The 23,799-nt window shown below is 36.2% G+C and overlaps 1 protein-coding gene across 1 annotated transcript in view; it reads right to left on the reverse strand.

Annotated features, from left to right (window-relative positions):
* CLVS1 (clavesin 1) overlaps window positions 1-23,799 on the reverse strand; it is a 180,875-nt gene that overhangs the window by 113,597 nt on the left and 43,479 nt on the right. The window contains exon 2 of the mRNA XM_044657994.1: window positions 2,057-2,231. Within this exon, the coding sequence (XP_044513929.1) occupies window positions 2,057-2,231 (175 nt within the window). The remainder of the gene's footprint in view (window positions 1-2,056; window positions 2,232-23,799) is intronic.

Consider the following 23,799-nt stretch of genomic DNA (forward strand, 5'->3'; position numbering starts at 1 on the left):
TATATATATATATATATATATATATATATATATATTATTTATTTATATATAGTGGATTCTTTCCACTTTCACCTTTCTTACTGTGTCAGATGAGATTTTTAAGGATGAGGCCCAGGATAAACTTATCCTTTAGAAAATAAATGTAATAATCATTTTAAAAAGCAGGTCTCATTCGAATGTTATTGATAATATCTCCAGTTTTAACACTGAGTTTTGAAAGTCAAGAGTAACTCTTAATTTTTATTCACTCTTTATTAAGTGACTGGGGTATACAAAACATCCAGATCTCCTGGAACCTTCTAGGGGCTACTATTAAATGACATGTATTGTTTTCTATTTTAACACACAGAGACACATACACATACTTCAGAATCTTCTAGTATCTCTCAAGTTCCTCTCATATTCTCCTTTCAAATGAGGCCAATACTACAAATAGCCTAAAATTGAAGAAGTATTTACAAATAAGTAATGCACAAGGCCTGCATCTAGGATGTTACCTTAAGGAAGGAAAATAATAATAAATTGTAGTAGTAGCCTAGCAGCTAGGATTTATATGGGTTTTCCTATGTGCCAAGCACTACACTAAATGCTTCATGAATATGATTTCATATGATATTCATTGCAACCATGGAAGTAGATACTATCATCATCTCCATTTTCAGATGAGGAAACTGAGGCAAACAGAGATTAAGTGATTTGCCCAGGATCACAAAGCTAGGAAGACAAAATAAACTTTGTATGTGTGAACTCAGTGCTTTGCTGGCTCTGGTCATAAGTGAAGAATCACTAGAAGAAACTACATTCTTTCAATTTGACCATATTTGCGAAATAGACTCAGATGCCATAAATAGAGCATATATAACCAAAGAAATGGAGCTGGTGCAGGAGAATGCCACCTGTTGCACTTTTGACCACATCATTAAATCTCTCAGGACCTCAGATTTCTCCCCTACAAATTGGCTAGATGATATCTAAGGTGACTTCTGACTCAACATCTGTCATTCTACCAATCAGGGGTGATTTAGCCCTTTAGGAAAACTGGGTTGCCATGAAAGAAAATTGTTTTAATTCTGAATAACTTAAAAATATCTATAACTTTATAAAAGCTTGCAATTATAAAATGATCTTTGCATGTAGTGTTTTATTATTTATAAAGGACTTTTATTCTTTTCATTCTTGCAATAATCTTTTAAGATAGTTGCTATTATTATCCCTGTTTTTACAAATGGGAAAATCAAGACTAAGAAGGAGAGACTAAATGACTTTCTTTGCCCACTGGCACACAACTGGTTTGTATCTGTCAGGTCTTTTAAACTCTAAACCCAAACTTCCCACCTCTCTTGGATATGAATTGCTAGTCTTGATATGATAGCATTTGAAAAGACCTAGGAAAGGATCTGGTTTAACCATACTTCTCTCCCCATTGCAGAAATTCTTTCTTTTGTGGTTAGATTTGTTTTATCCATTTCTTTTTAAATATAAGAAAACCCTATCTCCTAAACACTGAAAGCATGAGCTTAAAATCACTGATCATCCAAAGTGCATTTTCCTCATCAGGAATCCAGTGAAGTCCAAGTCCAATGGGTTGCTGGTTCCCACAGAAAGCCTCTCTGAGTATAGAATAAATGAATAATAAATAAGCAAACTCTTTAAGCCATAAAAATAACTCCTCCTTATATTTGTTGACCTAGACCCCTTCCTTTAGCCCTCTTCCAAAGGACATTCTACACTCTCCTCCCCCTCCCCCTATACTTCATATTGTCAGACAAATGTGCATGGCTTTAATCTTTATGAACCTAAATAGATGAAGTGCAAATTTCTGAGCATTATTGTAATTGCTTCAGCAACTAATATGTGACTGTGACAAGAACAAAATTTAAATGAAAAAAAATACAAACATATAAGGTTCAGGCTGTTTCAAAATTGGGGAGTATATCCAGGTGATTTTAATCCAATTTCCCTGTCTTCTTCTTGAGATATATTACTCAAATTATGGCAACCATCCCCTGACAACCAACATGTATATGTATGTTCAGAAAGATGTACACAGACATACCTGTAATCCTTCGATAGCCAGTTTGAGGATTGAAGGTGTGAGCTTGGAGGCTTGTTTGAAGGAGAAATTGCTCCAGTCTATAATTAAAATGAAACCATTTATCTGAAGTTCTGGGTCCTCAATAAGAACTTCCAATGACAACAGAATAGCCCGCAGAATGTCGGTGAAGGAGTTCCTAAGACCAAAGCAGAAACAAAGGGCTGTTTGTAATTATTTCCAGAAGAAAGCAGATTATGATGACACCAAGTTAATCTACGAAAATTAAGAGGGTGATTTTGCTTCTTCCTCTCATAGAACCACTGACTTCAGAGTGATTCTAGCACTCTGGAAGGAACATCCTGAGGACAGATATGAGAATGTTTTATTTTTTAATAAAGTAATCGATTTTTAAAGCTGAAATGGACCATAGAAATGATTGAAGTACAACCACCTTATTTTGCAGATGGGAAACTGAGGTTCAGAGGAGCTAAGCAATTTTTTCCATTGGGATAAAGAGAATTTGTGCCTGATCTGGGATCTCATGACTCTCAATTTAGAGTGTTTTTGGCAAACCACAACACTACTTCATTTCTAGCTATTCTGTGCTGATTATTTAAGAATTCACTGAATCAGGAGTCAAATCTCAACTCTAGATGTCATTTGGCAACTTGCATTCATGACTGGAGAACATAGAATAGCAACAATCCTTTGATTTTCACTGAAGTGGCACTGTGTCTGCCTCAGGTGAGGAAACAACTGTGAATGAATCAGTAACTATGGCAACAAGCAAACCTGGATAAGTAACCTAACGCTGTTGAAATGCTGCACATCTTTCTAGATATCAAGTATCACCACTCCTCCCCATTCACTAGTCTACCTCTATTTTAACTCATTTTCAAATATGAATAATAGAAAGCTTTACTTCTCATGGTAAATATTATTCATACATAAATATGCCTCTAGTGGAAATCCAGGGGATTTTATAGAATCTCAAGTTCTATTTCCTTGTTTGGGGAGCTCAAAAATGTGCACCCACAGCAGTGATAAGTACAAATATTCCTACTTATTGGTATAGGAATGACCAGCCCCTACACCTTTAAGAACTCTAATATTTCAGGAATCAGAATTCACAATTTTCTGAAGTGAAATAGCAAAAATTGCTAGATAATTAAAGGTTGTAAGTAAACTATTTGGCTGAGGGATTAGGAAATTTGTGATTGGACCTATCAACCAACAAGTATTAGAGCACCAATAGGCTCAACTGTATATTGTGGTCAGCATTATGTACTAATTGCTATGAGAGGCACAAAGAAATATAATACCTGGAAATTTTTGTTGTTGAGGAGTTTTCAGACTGATTGGGAATAATAATAATAACACATTAAGGTTTACAAAGCACTTTACACATATCACCTCATTTGATTCTTGCAACAATCATTTGAGGTAAGTGTTGTTATTATCCTGATTTTACAGATGGGAAAACTAAATCTGAGAGAGGTTAAGTGATTTACCCTAGATCACACAGCTAATAAGGGCCTGATTCAAACTCAGGTCTTAATTCCACGGCCAGCACTCAGTTCACTATAACACTTCTCAACCTTGAAAGAACAGGTCTTGGTAACAAGCTTGAGGAGGAAGGGGATCATCAGTCATGCCAGAGATTTCCTTTTGTTGTGATGCCTAGGTTATTCGAGGCTCTTTTCCTCCTTAGTCGTTTCACTGTGGGTCAACTTGCTTCAGTTCTATTCCAGAGGACTGGTTTGTGATGTGGAAAAGGATAAGGATAAGGTATTTTATTAGAGAGACTAGGGTCTCACCACCATTTATTCAATTGATTTGCTATCTCTGACATAACAGGCAGGAAAGAGCCAATTTGTTCTGAAGCTGGAAATTTCTAATTTGGAAGGTTCGAGGCTTGGGAAGGAGTCTAGAAAAGGGACAGGGGGAGATGAAAGGGTACCAGTTGGGAGGGAGTAGTGGCTCTAAATATGAGACAATTTGTTGCTAGAATTATCAAGCATGGTTCCTCATAGGATTCGATTAAAAAGTACCCACTATTTGCGGTGAATTGTACTAGGTGATGTATAAAGTAAAAATGAACAAGACTTTTCCCCATCTTGCCAGGAACTTACAATCCAGTTAGGAAGAGAAGACTCCAACACAAAGAACTATAAGGCATTTCAGAATGTGTTCAGTGTGGGAAGTAGTATGACCTCTGGGTTAGAGAGAAGGGAGTCTAGAAATTGAGGTGCTTTACTGTCCCTCTTTGATTTCTTCCACTAATTTCATTTATGCCTTCCAGCCAACCTCCTATGAAAAACTAATCCTCAGATAGTATGTAGGATGGTTGGAAGGAATTGCCTCTAAATTGAGAACAGAAGGTGTTGAAAATATAAGGTATTCTCTGCTTGATAAACCAAAATGTTTGACTGGGTGATTTGGAATGTACAGCAACAAATTCTGAATCTGCTACCCAAAGCCTTCTCTCAAAAGTAAAATCTCAGAATCACTTGTTTTAGCGATGATTACCTATAGAATGGAGAACTGAGCTTAACCGTACTTCCCTGTGATTTCATTAGCTTTTTATTCTCATGACAACCAGGAATACAAATACCTTTTACCCTTGAATTCAGGTAAATTAGACCAATGTTTATTTGTCCACAGCACTGTGCTAAGTACTAAGGAACATAAAAAATAGCACTGTGCTAAGTACTAAGGAACATAAAAAATAGTTTAGATAAGACAAGATTCCTGTGTTCAGGGAACTTTTTATCTAGTGGGGATTGGGCATGGGTACAGTTACTTTGATAACTGCAGTACCAAACTTTACATTCACGTATAAGAGAGACATTCACAGATCACTTGGTGAGGTATGATGGGAGAATGTTCATTATGAGCTTGAAGGTGGGATGCTTCATGGAGGAGATGTTATTTGAGTTTTAAAGAGAGGATAGGAATTCAACAAGAAGGGGATGACAATTAGATATAAAGGACAATATAAGCTACCATAGAGAGGTGTTAAAGAACAGGGAAGATAGGGAAAAGGTAAACCATTACATATCAGTATTCTGGGCAATGTTTTAAGATTAAACATTATTTTTATTTCTTATAATGACAGAGTGACATAGGATATAGGTTGAGATTGCCTTTGTCCTTAACTCAAGCTTTCTAAGATGCCTATCTGAGGATGGAAGAAAAGAAACTTTAAAAGGAGGAAGATTCCAGACCATAAACATCTCTGTTAGTGATGTGATTGTGTCTTTCTCCCATTATGGCTGAAGATTCAGAGTAAATTTGTATATAATTCCCCTTTAAGGCATAAGAGATGGCATTCATTTTGTGTCTGGGAACCAGAAGTATTTACTACCTGACTCTTTTTTGCTATTTACCTTCCTATCCTGCCTTAATTAAATGCTATTTGTTTCAAGATTCATATATCTTTAGTTTGGTCTGTCACAGAGATGCACTGGTGGTTTGGGCTGTAGTTTTAAGTAGGTGATCATACAAAATGACACACTGGACCTTGAAAGTAGTGAAGGTTCCCACGAGGGTGGAGGATCTGGGGGTACTCAGCAATAGTGAATCTTAGTTCTATCTTGGGATTACACAATAATGAGAAATATGCTCAATATTAGAATGCACCATAGAAAACAGAAATCAGAGAATTTAATATTATTCCTGATTCTGAAATTTCCTAGAGGCTAAAAGAAGACAATGGGTTTAGGAAATACAGGACAACTGACTTTGGTGGCACATGCCTGGAATCCCAGCTTCTAGGGAGTCTAAGGCTGGTGGGTCACTTTAGACCAGGAGTTTTGAGTTACAGTGGCCTAAAATGAGTGGGCATTTTCATTAAATTTATCACCAGTATACGTTCCAGGGTTAGATTTGGGAAACAGTCAGCTTGAGGAAGGCCAAATTAGCCCAGGTTGGAAATGGAGCAGGCCAAAGCCCCTGAGCAGATCAGTCATGGGAGCAGGTCAACAAATAGCTGTTGCTATACTTCTAGATTGGATGAAATAGAAAGTCTCAAAAAAATTAAATTAAACACTTAAAAAAGGAAATGAAAATAATCATTCTCAGTTCTTATCCTACCTACTTTTTTAAAAGAAAAAATATAAAATAGTCAGACATTCAATATTTCTAACTCAAGAAAATTAACATAGAGAAAAAGGTGACAAATATGGAATCTATATTGTTGAACAAATTTAGGCAAACAGATTAGCTGTTGTGCTTCTTCATAAGCATATCTGTTTGTGGATACAGATAGAATACAAAGTATTTATGGCCTTTGGAAACAACTCTTGGATACGAAACTCTAAAATTCCCAAACTTGTGGTGCTTTTATACCATATTCCTAAGATATTTGACTGATGGGGCTCCAAATCCCTTTTCTCCAACCTGAACATTTACTGTGACTTTCCCTATTGTTTCCCTCACAGTTGCCATATTTTATTTTATTTTTTATTTTCTAGAAAAATTTTCCATGGTTACATGATTCATGTTCTTACTTTCCCTTTCACCCCTCCTTCACCCCCCACACCCCCATAGCTGATGCACATTTCCACTGGTTTTAACATGTGTCAATGATCAAGACCTATTTCCATATTATTGATAGTTGCATTGGTGTGGTCGTTTTGAGTCTACATCCCCAATCATGTCCACCTCGACCCATGTGTTCAAGCAGTTGTTTTTCTTCTGTTTCCACTCCTGTAGTTCTTCCTCTGAATGTGAGTAGAGTTCTTTTCCATAAATCCCTCAGAATTGTCCTGGATACTAGCATTGCTGCTAGTACAGAAGTCCATTACATTTGATTTTACCACAATGTATAAGTCTCTGTGTACAATGTTCTGGCTCTGCTCCTTTCACTCTGCATCAGTTCCTGGAGGTCTTTCCAGTTCACATGGAATTCCTCCAGTTTATTATTCCTTTGAGCACAATAGTATTCCATCACCAGCATATACCACAATTTGTTCAGCCATTCCCCAAGTGAAGGGCACATCCTCGTTTTCCAGTTTTTGGCCACCACAAAAAGCATGGCTATAAATATTTTTGTACAAGTCTTTTTATCTATGATCTCTTTGGGGTACAAACCCAGCAATGGTATGGCTGGATCAAAGGGCAGGGAGTCTTTTAGAGTTCTTTGGGCATAGTTCCAAATTGCCATCCAGAATGGCTGGATCAGTTCACAACTCCACCAGCAATGCATTAATGTCCCAATTTTGCCACATCACATTATTACTCTTACTTGCTGTCATTTTGGCCAATCTGCTAGGTGTGAGGTGATACCTCAGAGTTGTTTTGATTTGCATTTCTCTAATTATTAGAGATTTAGAACACTTTCTCATATGCTTATTGAACAGTTGCCATATTTTAAAGGAATTTATGTATTCTTCTTTTCAATCCATCCTACACTCAAGTTCTTTAGTGATTTTTTGTAAAGCTCAGGTCTGACTACACAACACACTGGCTGATCATTACTTCCATGGTCAAATATAGAATCTTCTTTTTGGCATTTAAATTGTTTTCCAACCTGGACCTTCCCCACATTTTCAGTCTTAAGTTTTATTCACCTCCATGAACTCCAGTGAAACTGGTCCTCAAACAAACTATGCCACCTACTTTTTCCTGTGCTTTTGCATGGGTTCTCCTCATGCCCAGAATGCTTCTCTTTCATACTTCTATTTCCTGGTTTCTTCAACTCTCTTCAGGACTCAGCTTAAATCCCATTTAGCAGGAAGTGTTTCCTATTCCTTCCCCTACAATTCCTTCCTTCCCTTTGAGATTAATTCTCTTTTAGACTATATCTATGCCTACATCTATGTATATGCCTATATCTATGTCTGAATCTATACCCATGTTTATATCTATATATAATAGATATGTCTATATATAATAAATATATAGATTTTTCCATATCTATATGTCTGTGTTTATGTCTACATCTGTATCTATATATCCATATCTACATCTATGTCTGTACTCTATATCTATGTTTACATCTAAATCTATATTTATGTCTATATCTGTATATCTTGTGTGTAGTTAGTTTTACATTGTCTCCCTCATTAGAATGTGGCCTCAAGAATAGAGACCATGTTTCAAGTTTTCTTTACCTCCACAACACTAAATTCTTGGCCACTAGTTGGAAAGAGCACTGGACCTGGAGTCAGAAAGACCGGACTTCAAATCTGGCTTTAGACACTTCCTAACTATGTGACCCTAGGCAAGTCATTTAACCATTATTGCCTGATAAAAGGACCCACTGGAAAGAAATGGAGAACTACTCTAGCATCCTTGCCAGGAAAACCCCATGGATAGCTATGGTAAATGGGGTGGTAAGTCAGACACAACTGAGAGTTAACAACAACTGGCACATATTAAGCACTTAATAATTGCTTATTTTCTGTCTGAGTGATTGACCATATATTCACTTATTGCTAGTAAAAAATGATTTCAACTTTTGACTAAAACATGCCCTCTATTATACAAACATCTCTAAAATATGTAATGTCTAATATGATCCTAAATGCCAGTAAAATACTTTATGATTTTGAACAAGTCACTTTCTGGTTGGATTATACAATCTTTAAGGTCCCTTTCAAAATAAGTTCCATGACACTCTAGCATCATTTAGGGCAGCTAGATGGCACAGTGGATAGTGCTGGATTTGAAGTCAGGAAGATAACTTCTTGAGTTCAAATCTATCTTAGATACTAGCTGGGTGATTTTGGACAAGTCACTTAATCTTGTTTGCCTTAGTTTGCTCATCTATAAAATGAGCTGGAGAAAAAAATGGCAAACCACTCTAGTATTTCTGCTCAAAAAAACTCAGATAGGGTCACAAAGAGTCCAACATGACTTAAAATGACTGACTGGAGGGTTGGACATGACTAAAATAACAACAAAAAACACCAAATGATTGGCAGTGATGTCAAATGTTAGAGCCATTTCTACAAACAAACCCAGGAAAGGCAAGGAGAAATAGAAAAAAGCAACCTGGTACAACTTCTCCCATTTATAGTTGTGCCATCTTGGGTAAATCACTTAATTTTCCTGATCCTCAGTGACTGTCTATAAAATGAAATGGTTGGGCTTGATTCCTCTAAAATCCTTGCCAGCTCGCAGTCTATGATCTTTCAAAATAGTAAGATAACAATAACTACAATAATAATATTTCTATATTGCCTACTGTGTGTCAGGTACTATGCTAAACACTTTTACAATAGTACCTCATTTAATCCTTAGAACAATCTTCAGAAATGAGTCCTGTTGTAATTATCCCCATATAGGTGAGAAAACTGAGGCAAACAGATGTTAGGACACTTGCCTAGTATCATATTGCTATTAAGTGTCTGAGGTTGGATATAAACTCAGGTCTTCCTAGCGCTCTATCCATTGTGTGATTTAGCTGCTGCCTTGGATATCTAATATTTTAGGACTGAAATCCTACTCTTGGAAAATAAGAGAACTTTTAGAACATCTAAAGTTCTTCCCTTCTTTAAACTTCCTTTACTTGAATCCATAGGGAAGAAATGATAGACTAGTCTAGATGACTTTGTACTAGATCACAAAGGAATTTTTTTTAACTCTCACCTTCTCTTTTTAAATTAATATTGAGTATTGATCCCAAGGCATAAGAGCATTGAGGATTAGGTAACTAGGGTTCAAAGACTTTCCAGGGTTACACAGGTAGGAAATGTCTGTGGCTAAGTTTGACCCCCAAACTTCCCATCTCCAGGCTTGGCTCTCTGTCCCATTGAGCCACCTAGCTGTCCCACATGGGGATTTCTTTATGACCCTGCAAACCTAGAGCAGAAGGGAATAAATATTTATATAACACCGAATATGTGAAAGGACCTGTGCTAAGTCATTTACAAATATTTCCTCATTTGATCCATACAAAACCCTGTCATGTATGGGCTGTTATTCCCATTTTACAGTCAATAAAACTGAGGAAAACAGAGGTTTTCTTCCCCAGTCATACGACTATTAAATATCTGCAACCAAAATCTACATAGCTACCCATGAGGACAAGTGATACCGTATATATTTTCTCATGTTCTTTTCTAGTTCTCATCCTTGCTATGGATTAATTGGGTCATACAATAGGAAATAACAATCACAACAACAATAATACCAGTAGCACTCATATTTGCAAAGTATTTTGTGCCCGTTATCCTAGGAGAGCCTCAGAACAACTCTTTGAGATGCCCATAGCAAGTATTGTTATTTCCATTTTCATACAGGAGAAAACTGAGATTCACAGAGGTGAAGATATGGGCACTTTTTATCACTCTATTGCAAATATGAATAACACATAAATAGGTTTTGAACAACAGAACATGTAAAACCCAGTGGAATTGCTCATCAGCTCTGGGAAGGAAGAGGGAAGGGGGGGAATCATGAATTGTGAAACCATGGAAAAATATTTTAAATAAATAAAAAATAAGATATTGGCACTTTCCCCTACAGCTAATAAGTTTTAGAGGAAGAATTTGACCTCCTATCCACCTCCAGAACTTAGTACACAATGCCTTACTGCTTGTAACATACTATGTATTAAAACTTCTTAAGGCAACATAAATTCCCCACCTCCTAATCTAGGTAGATTCAATCAGCTTTGGAGCAGAGCATGTCTGCATTTCAATCTGGTTAGAACAGAAGCAAAGGCAGATAATTATGACAAAATCTATAATGGAAGCTGAAAGGACATCTTAGGATGAATGAGTTCTACGTACCCTTTGGGTCTCTTACGCCCCTAGAGAATTGGTCACAAGAGAGCCCTTCAGAGTAGTTTGGAAGACACAGATAGAAAATTATTTTATTTAATTTGCCTTCAGGGTTGGGAATCAAGATAGCAAATTGTGGGAGTAAAAGAAAAGGAATACTAAAACTCCCCCCAAAGAGAGTGAGCTGTGAGCTTTCCAGCCATTAAAGTACTATGGAAATTTCATTTCATGCTTGTCTACGTTGGTAAATCCCCTGACCAAGCAGTTATAGAAAGGTACAAACTGTAATGGAAAGAATGCTAATATGCATTGATATGGCTAAACAAGGATTATTTCAGTCATTTCATCTATAATTTAGTTCATGCCTAAGTATCCAAAAATGAAAAAAAAGTGGCAGAGTACCCAAGAAACTTACCATACATGTATCAAACTTCTTGCCTAATGAAATACATTAGAATTAATTACATGAGAAAAAGCTTGGGGCTCAGGATTTGGTTTATTCCATAAACCATGAAAGTAAAGAATGGACTTCAAAGAATAGACTGATTCCTAAATGACAATAATAACAACTAATAGAGAATTGAAATATTATAGGAAGAAATCCATTGAATGCTTTGGGAGTTAATAAGAATAATTTTTGGTGTTCAGTTGTGTCCAACTCTTCATGTCCCTATTTGAGATTTTCTTGGCAAAGATAGCAGAATGGTATAGATAAGGAAAAGGTCTAAGTGACTTGTTCAGGGTCACACAGCTAGTAAATGTCTAATATCAGATTTGAACTCAGGTCCTCCTGGCTCTAGGCCAAGACCTCTATCCACTGTGCCACCTACTTGACCAGAAGTAGAATGACACTACAATACCAATTGGAGCTCTCTCTAACTTGAAACACAGGGAGAGCTACACCTTATTTAGGATTTATTGAGTATCCTAATACTTCTCTTCTTCTGATAAAATCAACTAATAGCTATTGTACAGAAACAAGATTTCTCATTGTAGTTTTGCAACTCCTGAAATAGAGTTTTCTGTTTCTTTTTCATTCTAAAATTGTTGAGGGAATTCAAAATAAAGTAAAATGGGGAGATGAATTAGGAAAGAGTCCCATGGCTTCCCATTGCTTTGAATGGTTGAGAAAAGAGGCACTCAAATTTCTTAGCCTTTTATCTCTTAAATTCTTAAAAATTATTGAGGACCATCCCAAAGAACTTTCATTTATACCTATTGCTATAGATAATCACCATATTAAAAATTAAAGCATATTAAAATTAGTTTTGATCTTTCAGGGCTCTTGCAAGGATCTTGGAGGCTCCTACTTGGACAACTGCTGATTTAGATGAACCCTTCCCTTCTCCCCAGTTCCTTTTCCCTAGGTGATATGCTGTAATCACCATCCAATCAAAGGGCAACAATCTCAGAATTTCAGACTCCAGTGATAATTGTACGCATGGCGCCATAGACAATCAACTCCATAGTTTTTACACCCATGTCTCCGGGTTGAGAATGAAAATAACATCATTATAATCAACTAAGAAAATGCGTTCAATCTTCCCCACCTCCACTGTGGAACAGAAAAATAAATCTCTTAAAAGGATATCTACCACCATCGAAGGAACAGATGGAGTCCAAAAGCAGATTGAAACATAACATTCCTCATTTTATTTCACTCCTTGAATTTTTCTCTTGTGTAAGCAATATGTCTCATTTCTCATAATATGATGAAGAGGGAAATATGTATTCTATGATGATATATGTACAACCTATACCATATTACCTTCGTTCTTGGGGAAGGAGGAAAGGTGGGAAGGAGGGAAAAATTTGAAAAAAAATTGAAATAATACAAGATTTTTTTTTAAATGGCCCCTAGTAAGAACAAATAAGATTGATGCTAAGGAAAGACGGGAGATTTTCTGTTTATTTTCCTATTGCTTCTTGGTAACTAGGTAACAGGCACCTTAAGCTAGAAAAATGTAGGCAATTCATGTCAGAAGCTTGGCTGGAAGGTTTCTAGACCTTCCTTAATAGACTGAAAGCTAATAGAGTCTTTCAGGTTGTATATTTGTATTTAAAGAATTTGAATCCCTTTAATCATTGGACATGAAAATGAAACAGTCAGATCCACAGAGGTTTTGAGGGAAGGAGCCACCTGGAATCATTACAGTTGGGAGAAAAAGTCACATTTGTCAAACTACGTGCTCAGGTAGCTTCATGCTTGAGCCAGCCCCAGATATAACCAAGTGATCAGCCTTCTGGGAGGATATAGACTATTAAATTTCATAAAACTAGTTTTTCCTCAATATCCCTCAGGCACCCAAAAATATCTCAGAAAAGACAGAGTTCCCTGTCACCCGCATCCTTACTCATTCTGGTAATTTCCTTTGCTCTACATCATTTGTATTCCTAAATGTTGATGCTTGTGGAGAGGGGGTGTTTGTGGGAGATAAGATCCCATTAGCATGTTCAGAAGTTTCTCTTTTTGGTTCAATTTGCTCATGTGGGTGCTTTGGTACCTGCTGAGCATGCAGTGGCTCCATCTGGGTGGACTTGCAGGTTTTGGTTCCATAGTGGCGAGCCCTGACCCTCTGTCCCTCACTGTCACTCCCTCATCTATGGGATGGCATGTACACTTAAGACAGACACAGTGGATTCTTATTCTTGCTCAGTTCTGAGACTATCCCACGTGTTTCAATAAATAATTGGTTATGACATTCAGTTTGAGCTTCCTTTCAATTCTAGGGTACCACATGTTCCTGGGATATTCGTGAGAAAGGAGTCAAATTCAGAAACTTGCAAAATGTTCTCCCTAAACCAAGTGCTTTTAGTCTGAGATCCATGGACTACAGATTTCATAACATCCATAAACTTGGATGGGGGAAGAAAACGACACTTTTATTTTCATAATCTTTGGTTTTCATTGTAATTGTATGAATTTCACTTCATTCATTTAAAAACATTCTTTTGAGAATAGGTTCCTAGGTTTCACTGGACTGCCAGAAAGGATCATGACACAAGTGAAGGTTGAGAATCTCTGTTACAAATTATATATGGCTTGACTCTAGGAATGCATTATCCTCTTCTAGCCTTTAGAAGAATACTGGAGCTTCCAGAGAGGCTTACTTCAGTTCTAAGTCTACCTTAACAAAGCCTTTCAAGGTCTGTAAAGTGCTTAGGAATTGAGTATTGCAAATATTCCTTCTCTTCCCACCTCCCAATTCCTGTGCTATCTGATTCCAAAATGTGACCAACGGACCTCATTCCTTCTTTTGGATCTTAGTTTGCCACCACAAACACTAAATTTATTCATACCTTTGGCCTAGAATCCCACAGCTGTTTCAAACTCAACATTTCCAAAGTGGAACTCATTATCTTTTCTTATTAATTCACCTGGGTTCCTAAGAGTACTGCTAACCTTGAAGTCATCCTGGGTTTTCCACTTTTTCTCACCTGTATAACTATCAACTCTTGTCATATCTATTTCTTCATTTCTCTTCATCTAGCTCTCACATCTGCCCCTTCTCTCTACTCACTCTGGCATCTCTGTAATTTAGACCCTCATTATCTCACTTGGAATATTGCAATTGTTTAGTCTTCCAGTCTCTAATCTGTCCCTTCATTAATTCATCTTCCACGTAGCTGCCAAGCAAATATTCCTGACCATGCCAATATCTTTGCTTAAGAAACATTAGCACTTCCCACTTTCTTCTGGAATATAAAACAAGCTCCTCTCTTTTGTATTTCATATCCTTTACAACTTGGTTTCACACTGTTCGATCTCCTAATTTTTTGTCTTTCCATGAGCCACTTGAAATATTCTCCTCATTTACCCCCACTTTTTGAAATTCCTGACTCCCTTCCAGGCTCACCTCAGGTGTTTTCTTTTATTTCTTCCTGATCTCATCAATTATTAGTGATCTCCCACCAGACTATTTACCTTGCTTATTTTTCGTAATGATTCACCTGCATATATTGTTTTCCACAGAAAGAGGCAAAACTCCTTTTAAGTAGGAACTATTTTTTCTTTGTCTTTGAAGAACCCAACATGATGCCTCGCACATGATAGGAACTTTAATGATTTCTCTTGAATTTCTTTGAGTTGGCTTGTGCAGATGATGAAGGCAATTCTTCCCACTCTTCCTTCACCTACCTCCCTGGATTTCTTTGTGAATCTGCCTTCTAATCAACATGTTAGAGAAGTAACAGATCATTTTGGAACCTTTCTTCATACTCCCTTGCAGAAATTAGAAGCAAAGGAAATGGACATGGCCATTTAATTGAGCATAATTTAATTTGTAACAAGGAGGAAGTTGGTTATAGAATTTTTAGTTAAGGTTCTCTGGATATTTCCAGATATAACTTTGTCCTGCAATGTAACTTTTTCCACAGAGATAATAATATCTCTCTGGAGGACTGTTTTATGGATGTACTTAGAGGCAACACTGATTCCCACTACTTAATTATATTACAGATTATCACCTGGTTATTCTCTGAGCAATAGTCAATGGTTATTATTTATTGCTTCTACATAACATACCAGGACTCCAAAAGTGTGGGGATAATAAAATATTGACAGATCCCTAGACTTGCTATGTGACTGCAATTTGCCAGATGCTGTCCAACAAAATAGATCTCTCCCCCAAAAGTTTTCCCATCAAGATTTCATCACTATATTGGCTGCTGGGCGATGAATCCATTTCAGCTATTCCTTAAAAAAAAAAAAAAAAAAAAAAAAAAAAAAAAAAAAAAGAAAGAAAGAAAACAAAAAACACTTACCTTCTGTCTTAGAACTGATATAGAACTGATACCAAGTATCAGTTCAAAGGCAGAGAAATGGCAATGGCTAGGCAATGGGTGTCAAGTGACTTGCCCAGGGTCACATAACCAGGAAGTGTCTGGTACAAGATTTAAGCCCAAGACCTCCCATCTCCAGGTCGTTCGCTATCCATTGAAACCACCTAGCTGTCCCTGCCTCAGCCCTTCTTAAAAATCATCTACTGGGGCAGCTGGGTAGCTCAGTGGATTGAGAGCCAGGCCTAGGCGGGAGGTCCTAGGTTCAAATCCGGCCTCAGACACTTCCCAGCTGTGTGACCCTGGGCAAGTCACTTGACCCCCATTGCCTACCCTTACCACTCTTCCACCTATAAGTCAATACACAGAAGTTTAGGGTTTAAAATTTTAAAAAATCATCTACTAGGTTACAGAGTGGCTGTGATCAGCTGATTTGCAGGGAGTAACTACTCCTATGAAATCATAGACCCTTACAGCATTAAAATGTCCAGAAAGAATTAATTTTTATATGAGAGCAAGAAGGTCTGATATCAAATTCCCTTCTTCCTCCTCTTTTCCTGGGATCATTCTTGCGACTTTAGGTTTGCAAAAGGTTAAATATTGGCAGCATATCCACCAGTGTCCTAACTTCAAAAAGATGAGAAGTTTTCTAAGAATAGGATTAAAAAATAAAGGAAGAAGGTTTGCAAAATGTGTATTTGAGTGGAAAAGCAATATTTTACAAATTAGACAATTTTAGAACACTGCTAGGAAAATGTAAAAGACAGAAAGAATAGTCTTGTAAAATCATGAATCTTTATGCTATTTTTTTTGAAATCAACTCAAAAAAGAGAAAGTTGAGGGAAAGGAATGGATATGAATTAAAAGTAACTTTTATAAAAATATTCTACATAAGAATCCTACTATGCTATAAGAAAGGATGAGCAGGTTAATTAAAAAAAAACATGGAAAGACTTACATGAAATTATGGAGAGTGAAATGAACTGAACCAAGAGAACCTTATAGATAGCAACATAAATTTGAAGAATAACTTGTATATGACCACCTCCAGAGAAAGAATGGATAAATAAAAACTAGCAAGACATGGTTTTATATGTAAAATTTGTTTTGGTCAAATGATGCCTTCTCTAATGTGTTGAAGGGAGACAAGTAGGGAGATACATGGGAACTTTAATATAAAAAACAATAAAATAAAGAAGCAAAATAATTTTTTAAGTTAGTAGAGTTCTCTCATTTCTAAAGGAGTGGCATGTGCATAAAATCTAGATATATCTGAGTCAGATTTGCCTTCCTTCTTTGGTACTTGTTCCCTACGAATGTCTAGGCATTTTTTCCTTGCCCAAACATATTAACTAACCAATATTCTAGGAGAATTTCCTCAGTTTGGGCATGTACAAAGTAGGACTAATATAAAATGATGAACATTTTATTCTTTTTTTTACCATGAACTATTAGGGTTTAGAGCTGCATGGGGCCATAGAGTCTATTGTTTCTTCCTGTTAATTGACCTGTATCAATTTTACCTCCCAATTTTACAATTGAGAAAAATGAGGACTGGATGAACTGATTTACCCAAAGTCTATAAGAAAATCTAGGTCTCCTAATTCCAACACTGATACTTATGTTCCCCTCCTGCCCCAGACCAAGTTTAGGAAGCAAGGAGCACCCCTTCCTTAGTTCTCTCTATATGCTCAAGCTACATTTTATAAAATTAGGCATGGTTGAGGGCAGCTGGGTGGTTCAGTGGATAGATTGCCAGGTCCAAAGATGCGAAGTCCTGGATTCAATCTGGCTTTAGAAGCTTCCTAGCTCTATGACCTGGACAAGTCACTTAACCCCTCTTCCCTGGAAGAACCATTAATCTGCCTCAGAACCAATATATAGTATTGATTCTAAGGAGGAAGTTAAAGAGTTTTAAAAAAATTTAAAGGTACGATTATAAAATAATGACTTTAACAGATGATATAGTATCTCTCTAAAACTAACAACCATTGATGTGTTGGAGGAAGTTCAAATAAACAATGGAAAGTGTGAAATTATTGATTAATAGTTATGTATTTTATTAATTATAGCAAATTCTTAAATCTAGTGTTATTTTGTATAGGCAACCAAGCCACTTGAGGGAGATAAAGAAGGTGGATGAAATATGATTCAACCTAGTCAGAAGATATTTTTCCTAGCACTGGGTTCTGCTACTATGTGAATGGTGAGTTGCTGACTTTCCAAAGGTTTGTTCCAGAGGATGATGACTAATTCTAATTAATTCTAATTAATGATAATTGCTATCATGGATGCTGGAAGAACCCTCCAATTCAGACTACATAATATAGACCAATCACAGCCTTAGTTTACTTTGCATCACTAAGCCAGTTTCACTGCCCTATATAACCTTTTACCTTTTCAAATGTATAAAGAACTTCACTGACTGTCATCGGAGGTGTCACTTGTCATTGAGGGGCCATTGATCTCTTTTATTGGTAATTGCAAGGCTTGCCAATAAATAGATTGTTCTTTGACTTTAGTGCCTCAGTTTCTCTTTACCATAGATTTTTTATTGAGACAAAAAACAGTTCAAATTAACTCCAGAGATCTCATTGTTAAATTTCCAGTGTGAGCATTTATACTTTGGAAATTGTCAAGTACTATATAAATCAGGACTCCACTGACTGTTTTGTTGATCATCTGGATTTAAGAAAATGTTAGCAAAAATGGTAATTACACTTGTGTTGTGTACATTTTTTCATCTAGAAGAGTTGGTTGTTAAATCAGAATATTACTGTCGAAATAAACATATTAAAGGGAAAATTGAGTTATTATTTTCTTCTCAGTACAAGCAGGAATAATATTGTTCGTATAATCAATCAAGAAAGCCATTGACTATAATTTTCCACAGAAAGCAAAAGATATAAAGAAGAAATACCACTTCGATATAAAGTTATGATTTATTATTAAGTTTAAAAGTAAGAGAAAAATCTGTTTTTAAAGAGCCTGCATTATTCTCTCTGTGATTGGTTTGATGGACATATACACTAAGGCATCAGTCTTATACTAGTCAGTATTATTGATGACAGAATCAGTTGAAGATTTAATAGTCAACCTTTGTGTCTGTCAACATTTCACTCTTCCCCCTCCCACTTCTAACCAAACTGTGTCGGTTTGTGGATGAGAGAGGCTATGCCAGTGGGAAGCTCAAGACTTTATGAAGGATAGAGAAGATCCTCTAGAATATTTAATTTATAGAGAAGGTAATTTTGTACTGTGGGACTATTTGATGAAATTATGGGGTAGGATAATACCATGTTGGGTAGTCCTTTTATTCCTCAGTTATTGTCTCACAGGAACATTGCACTGGGAACAGAAAGTGGGGATTGGTGCATTTATTCCTCCTGCAGATTCCTATGACACATTTGTCATAATTGAAAGTTTGAAGAAATCTTTTTAAAGAAAATCATCTATAGCATTTGCTACTTGTTATTCAACCCAGAAGTCACGAAGTCTTCATATTTATTTAGCTAAAGAGTTGGCCTATGAATCCATGTCAGAGAGATCAAGAATAAGTAATCCACAGAATGGCATTATAGGTAGTCCCTATCATCATATATCATAAGTTTTCCATTCTTTTCTTTTTTACCTTAAGATTAATTCTATTTTTAGTGTTTAGTCAGTTTTCAATAATATCTGACTTGTAGTGTCCCCATTTGGAGCTTCCTTGGCAAAGTTATTTTCTTCTCCAGTTCCTTTTACAGATGAGGAAACTAAGGCAAATAGGGTTAGTGACTTGCCCAGGGTCCCACAGCTAGTAAGTGTCTGAGGCTGGATTTGAACTCAGGTTTTCCTGATTCTGGGCCCATCATTCTATATACTGAGCCATCTAGTTTTCCTTCAGATTAATTCTGAAACTTGTCAAAAGAATATCTGCCCTTCCTTCTCCAAACTGCACAATTGATCCTGCCTGTTAATTTGCATTTTATCAGTGTTAGTATGGTGCAATATAAAGGATACTGGATTCAAATCCTTATTCTGCTACCAATTAACTTGTGTGACCTTTGGCAAACCACCTCTTTGGATTTCATTTTCCTCATTTATAAAATGAAAAGGTTGAATTAGATGACTTCTAATGTCCTTTCCAGCTCTACATGTATGATTTTGTGATCAAAAGACATGTGGGAACATAGTTTGATAATCAGCAAAGATTCTTGGTTTCTATCATCTCAGGAATGGATTTGGGTAGATTGTTGGCATTCATATGTTTGATTAATCTAACCCAAAGATGGGATGTAGATGTGGTAACCAAAAGGTTAGATTAACCTATTTGCCTCAGTTTCCTCCTCCATAAAATGAGGTGGAGAAGAAAATAGCAAACCACTCCAGTACCTTTGCCAAGAAAACCCCAAATAGGGTCCTGAAGGGTTAGACATGACTGAAATGACTGAACATCTGTTAATACAACCTAAAAATCACTTAAGTGTCTCTAGGTTCCATTTCACCACAAATTTTCCAGCCCACTAGAGACTCCAAATCTTTTTCATATGAACGGCTCAGCCATGTCTAATCTCATATTTGTGCAGAAGATTTAAAAAACCCCAAAGGTAGAACTCAGTTGATCTTTTATCCTCTTAGATCTAGCTCATTATTCCATCTTGTCAAGGTCTTTTTGGGTTCCAGTTTTGTCACCCAACTTGTTAGCTAATCCAAAGATTTGATAATTGTGCTATCCAGATATGCCTTAATTCAAATGAATAATAATGACAAATTAATAATAAAAGTTTGAACAATCAGAGCCATGGAGAAAGTCTTACAACTGCACTATAGACATCTAGGTGGCACAGTGCACAGAGCATGTGGCTTAGTCAAGAAGATCTGAGTTCAAATCCAAACTCAAATACTTATTTAGTTGTGTGATTATGGATGAATCCCTTAATCTCTGTCTTCCTCAGGTTCCTTAATTGTAAAATGGGGATAATAATAACACCTGCCTTCCTGTGCTGTTGTGAGGAGCAAAAAGCACAACACAATGACAAGTAGTGAGTTGGTGCTTAATAAATGTGAGTTCCCTCCATTTCTTTAGTCTCTTCAAAATTACATTTCTCCATTAATTTTTTTTAAACCCTTGTACTTCGGTGTATTGTCTCATAGGTGGAAAAGTGGTAAGGGTGGGCAAAGGGGGTCAAGTGACTTGCCCAGGGTCACACAGCTGGGAAGTGGCTGAGGCCGGGGTTGAACCTAGGACCTCCTGTCTCTAGGCCTGACTCTCACTCCACTGAGCTACCCAGATGCCCCCTCTCCATTAATTTTTGAGAACTTTTTTAGACATCCAACTAGATCTTGTTACATTAATTTATATCATCTAGGCGATGACTTTCCATCTGGTCCCCAAGACTATCTTGAAAGACTTTCAACGTACTTTGCTGAAATTTATGTATAGTATGCATCATGGCACCTGCCATAAATAAAGCAGTCCTATCAAAAAAGAAAACTGGTCTACTTTGACACAATTTGTTTTTTATGAATCCATGTAGGCAGATGGTGATCGTCTCTTGCTTTCTTTTTCCATGTGATTATAAAGAAAAATTTTAATAGCTTCTTTATAAATATACCATCATATTTCTAGATATTTGCATGACTAGTCCTTAACCTATATTATAAGACAATAATCATCCAAACTAGTTTTTACTAGTTGAAAAAAAATAGTAAAGTGTATCAGCAGAATATACTAGACAAATAAGAACAAAATTAATAAAATTATTATCAGAATAACTGATTTATTAATTCAGTTCAGGGGTGGGTAGGCATTAGGAACATTTAAAAATAATTATAAGTCCAAAAGCATCAATTTTTTTCCAAAAGAAAGGGAAATAGATTAGGATCCCTTTGGGTACTAATGAATGAGTAATGTCACAAAATTACCTGATTTTCATTGTCTTCAATGTCAGTCATAATCCCCCAAATCTCATGAATGAATGACTTTTCCAAGGCCCTAACCATAGTAGACTTTTAAAAGAAAGTTATTCATCATCCAAATCCATATACTTTTCTCAAATAAATAATGAGCTATTAAAATTTGAAGATTATATTATGATTTAAAACTAGACAGTCCTGGAATTCTTTCCTTATACCCATGGTTAGGAAAAATGTTTTGAGAAAGTTCGAGTTTCTTGTTGAGATTTAACATTATTTTTTAAATTTAAGCAAGGAATTGATTTCTTTAAAAATAGTAATAATTATTTAATGAGTGGTTTTAGAAGGAATGTCCTTTTTAGGTTGTGCATCTGCCATTTTGGTTTGGAAAATATGATTGCTAAAGACACAAAGACCATAGATTTAGAGAAAAATGGATCCTCAGAATGAAATTAGTTCAATCATCTCATTTTCCAGCTGAAAAAACGAAGGCTCAGGGAGGTTAAATAACTTGCCTAAGTCACGTAATTAAGAAACATAAGAAATAAAGTTTGAGCCCAGGTCTCCTGACTCTAAAGCCAATGCTTTTTACCATTGGATCACAGTCAATCAGTCAACAAGAATTTATTAAATTTTTATTATGTGCTAGGCATAGTATTAAATTCTGCAGATGCAAAAAAAGGTAAAAACAGTCTTTGCCTTCAAGAAGCTCACATTTAAAGAAGGAAACAATATATAAACAATTATATACAAACAAGGTATCTATCTATCTATCTATCTATCTATCTATCTATCTATCTATCTATACATACAGTATAAATTTGAAGTAATCTCAGAGGAAAACTAAATGGGACCAGGAAAGACTTCTTGCAGAAGGTGGGATTTTAACTGAGACTTTAAGGAAGTCAGGAAAAGTCAGAAGGTGGAGAGAAGGAAGCAGAACATTCTGGTAATGAAGGACAGAAAAAAAATCCCTAAAATTGGGAGAAATGGTGTCTTGTATGAAGAAGAGCAAGGAAGCCAGTATACCTGAAGGGGAAACAAAATGTATGAAGACAATAAAGATAGTGAGAGATTAGATTATGAAGGGCTTAAAAATTATATTTGATCCTGGAAGTAAAAGGGAGCCACTGGAGTTTAATAAGTTGAAAGGGCAGAGTGAAAACAGGACCTGATCTGTGCATCTTGGAAACTGAGTGGAAGATGGACTATAGTGAGAAGAGACTTGAGACAGGGAGACCAACAAGGAAGGTATTATAATAATTCAGGATAAGGTGATCAGGTTTTATAACAAGGTGATGGCCATCTCAGAAGAGAGAAGTGGATACATATGAGAAATATTTTGAGGGTAGCATTTATAGGATTTAGTAACAAAAGAATGGGGGGTGGGGAGTGAGGAGTCAAGAATCACACCTAGGTTGTGAGCCTGGATGACTGTGAAGATGGTGGTACCTTCAACAGTAATAGGGAAATTAAGAAGAAGGAAGAGTAGGAAAAAAAGATTGAGTTCAGTTCTGGTCATGTTGACTTTAGGATGTCTATGGTGTATATATATGTATACATATACATATGTATTTTATACATATATATTAAAATTTGATATCTATCTATCTATCTATCTATCTATCTATCTATCTATCTATCTAGATAGATGTGTCTGTTGGGAAGTTAAAGGTATCAATGAGGAGAGATTAGGGCAGAATAAATAGATTTGAAAATCAGAATCTATAATCCATGAGTATATCACCAAGCAAAATAATACAGAGACTGAAGATGAGAGAGTCAAGGACTGAGCCTTGAGGCACATGTAACGTTAGCATCATGATAATCTTTTCCTTTTTAAGTACCACCACCATCTTCCCAGCCATCCAGGCTCACAGCCAAGATATAATGTTTGACCTCTTTCTCTCACCACAACCCTACGCTATATCCAATCTGTTAGTAGGTCTTATACATTTTACTCTCAAAATATTTCTCATATACAATCTTTTCTCCTCTGAGATGGTCATCACATCTCATTTATAACACATCTCTTATAAAACCCAATCACCTCATTCTGAATTATATTGGGGTTAGGCAAACTATGGCCCAAGGATCATATCTGGATTTCTGCCTTCTGTCAAGCCCAAGAACCAATACATTTTTTTTACCTCCTTAAGTTTATTGAGCTTTTATTATAAAATGTAAAAACTATTTTTATCTCAGGCCACACAAAAATAGATAGCAGGAATAATTTATCAACCTCGAACCTTGAAGAAGATCCTGAAAAGGAGACTGAGAAAAAACAGTCAGAAAGGTAAGAAGAGAACCAGGAGCTAGCTCTCTCTCTCTCTCTCTCTCTCTCTCTCTCTCTCT

Source organism: Gracilinanus agilis, chromosome 1, assembly GCF_016433145.1.
Source record: "Gracilinanus agilis isolate LMUSP501 chromosome 1, AgileGrace, whole genome shotgun sequence".
Lineage (NCBI taxonomy): Eukaryota > Metazoa > Chordata > Mammalia > Didelphimorphia > Didelphidae > Gracilinanus > Gracilinanus agilis.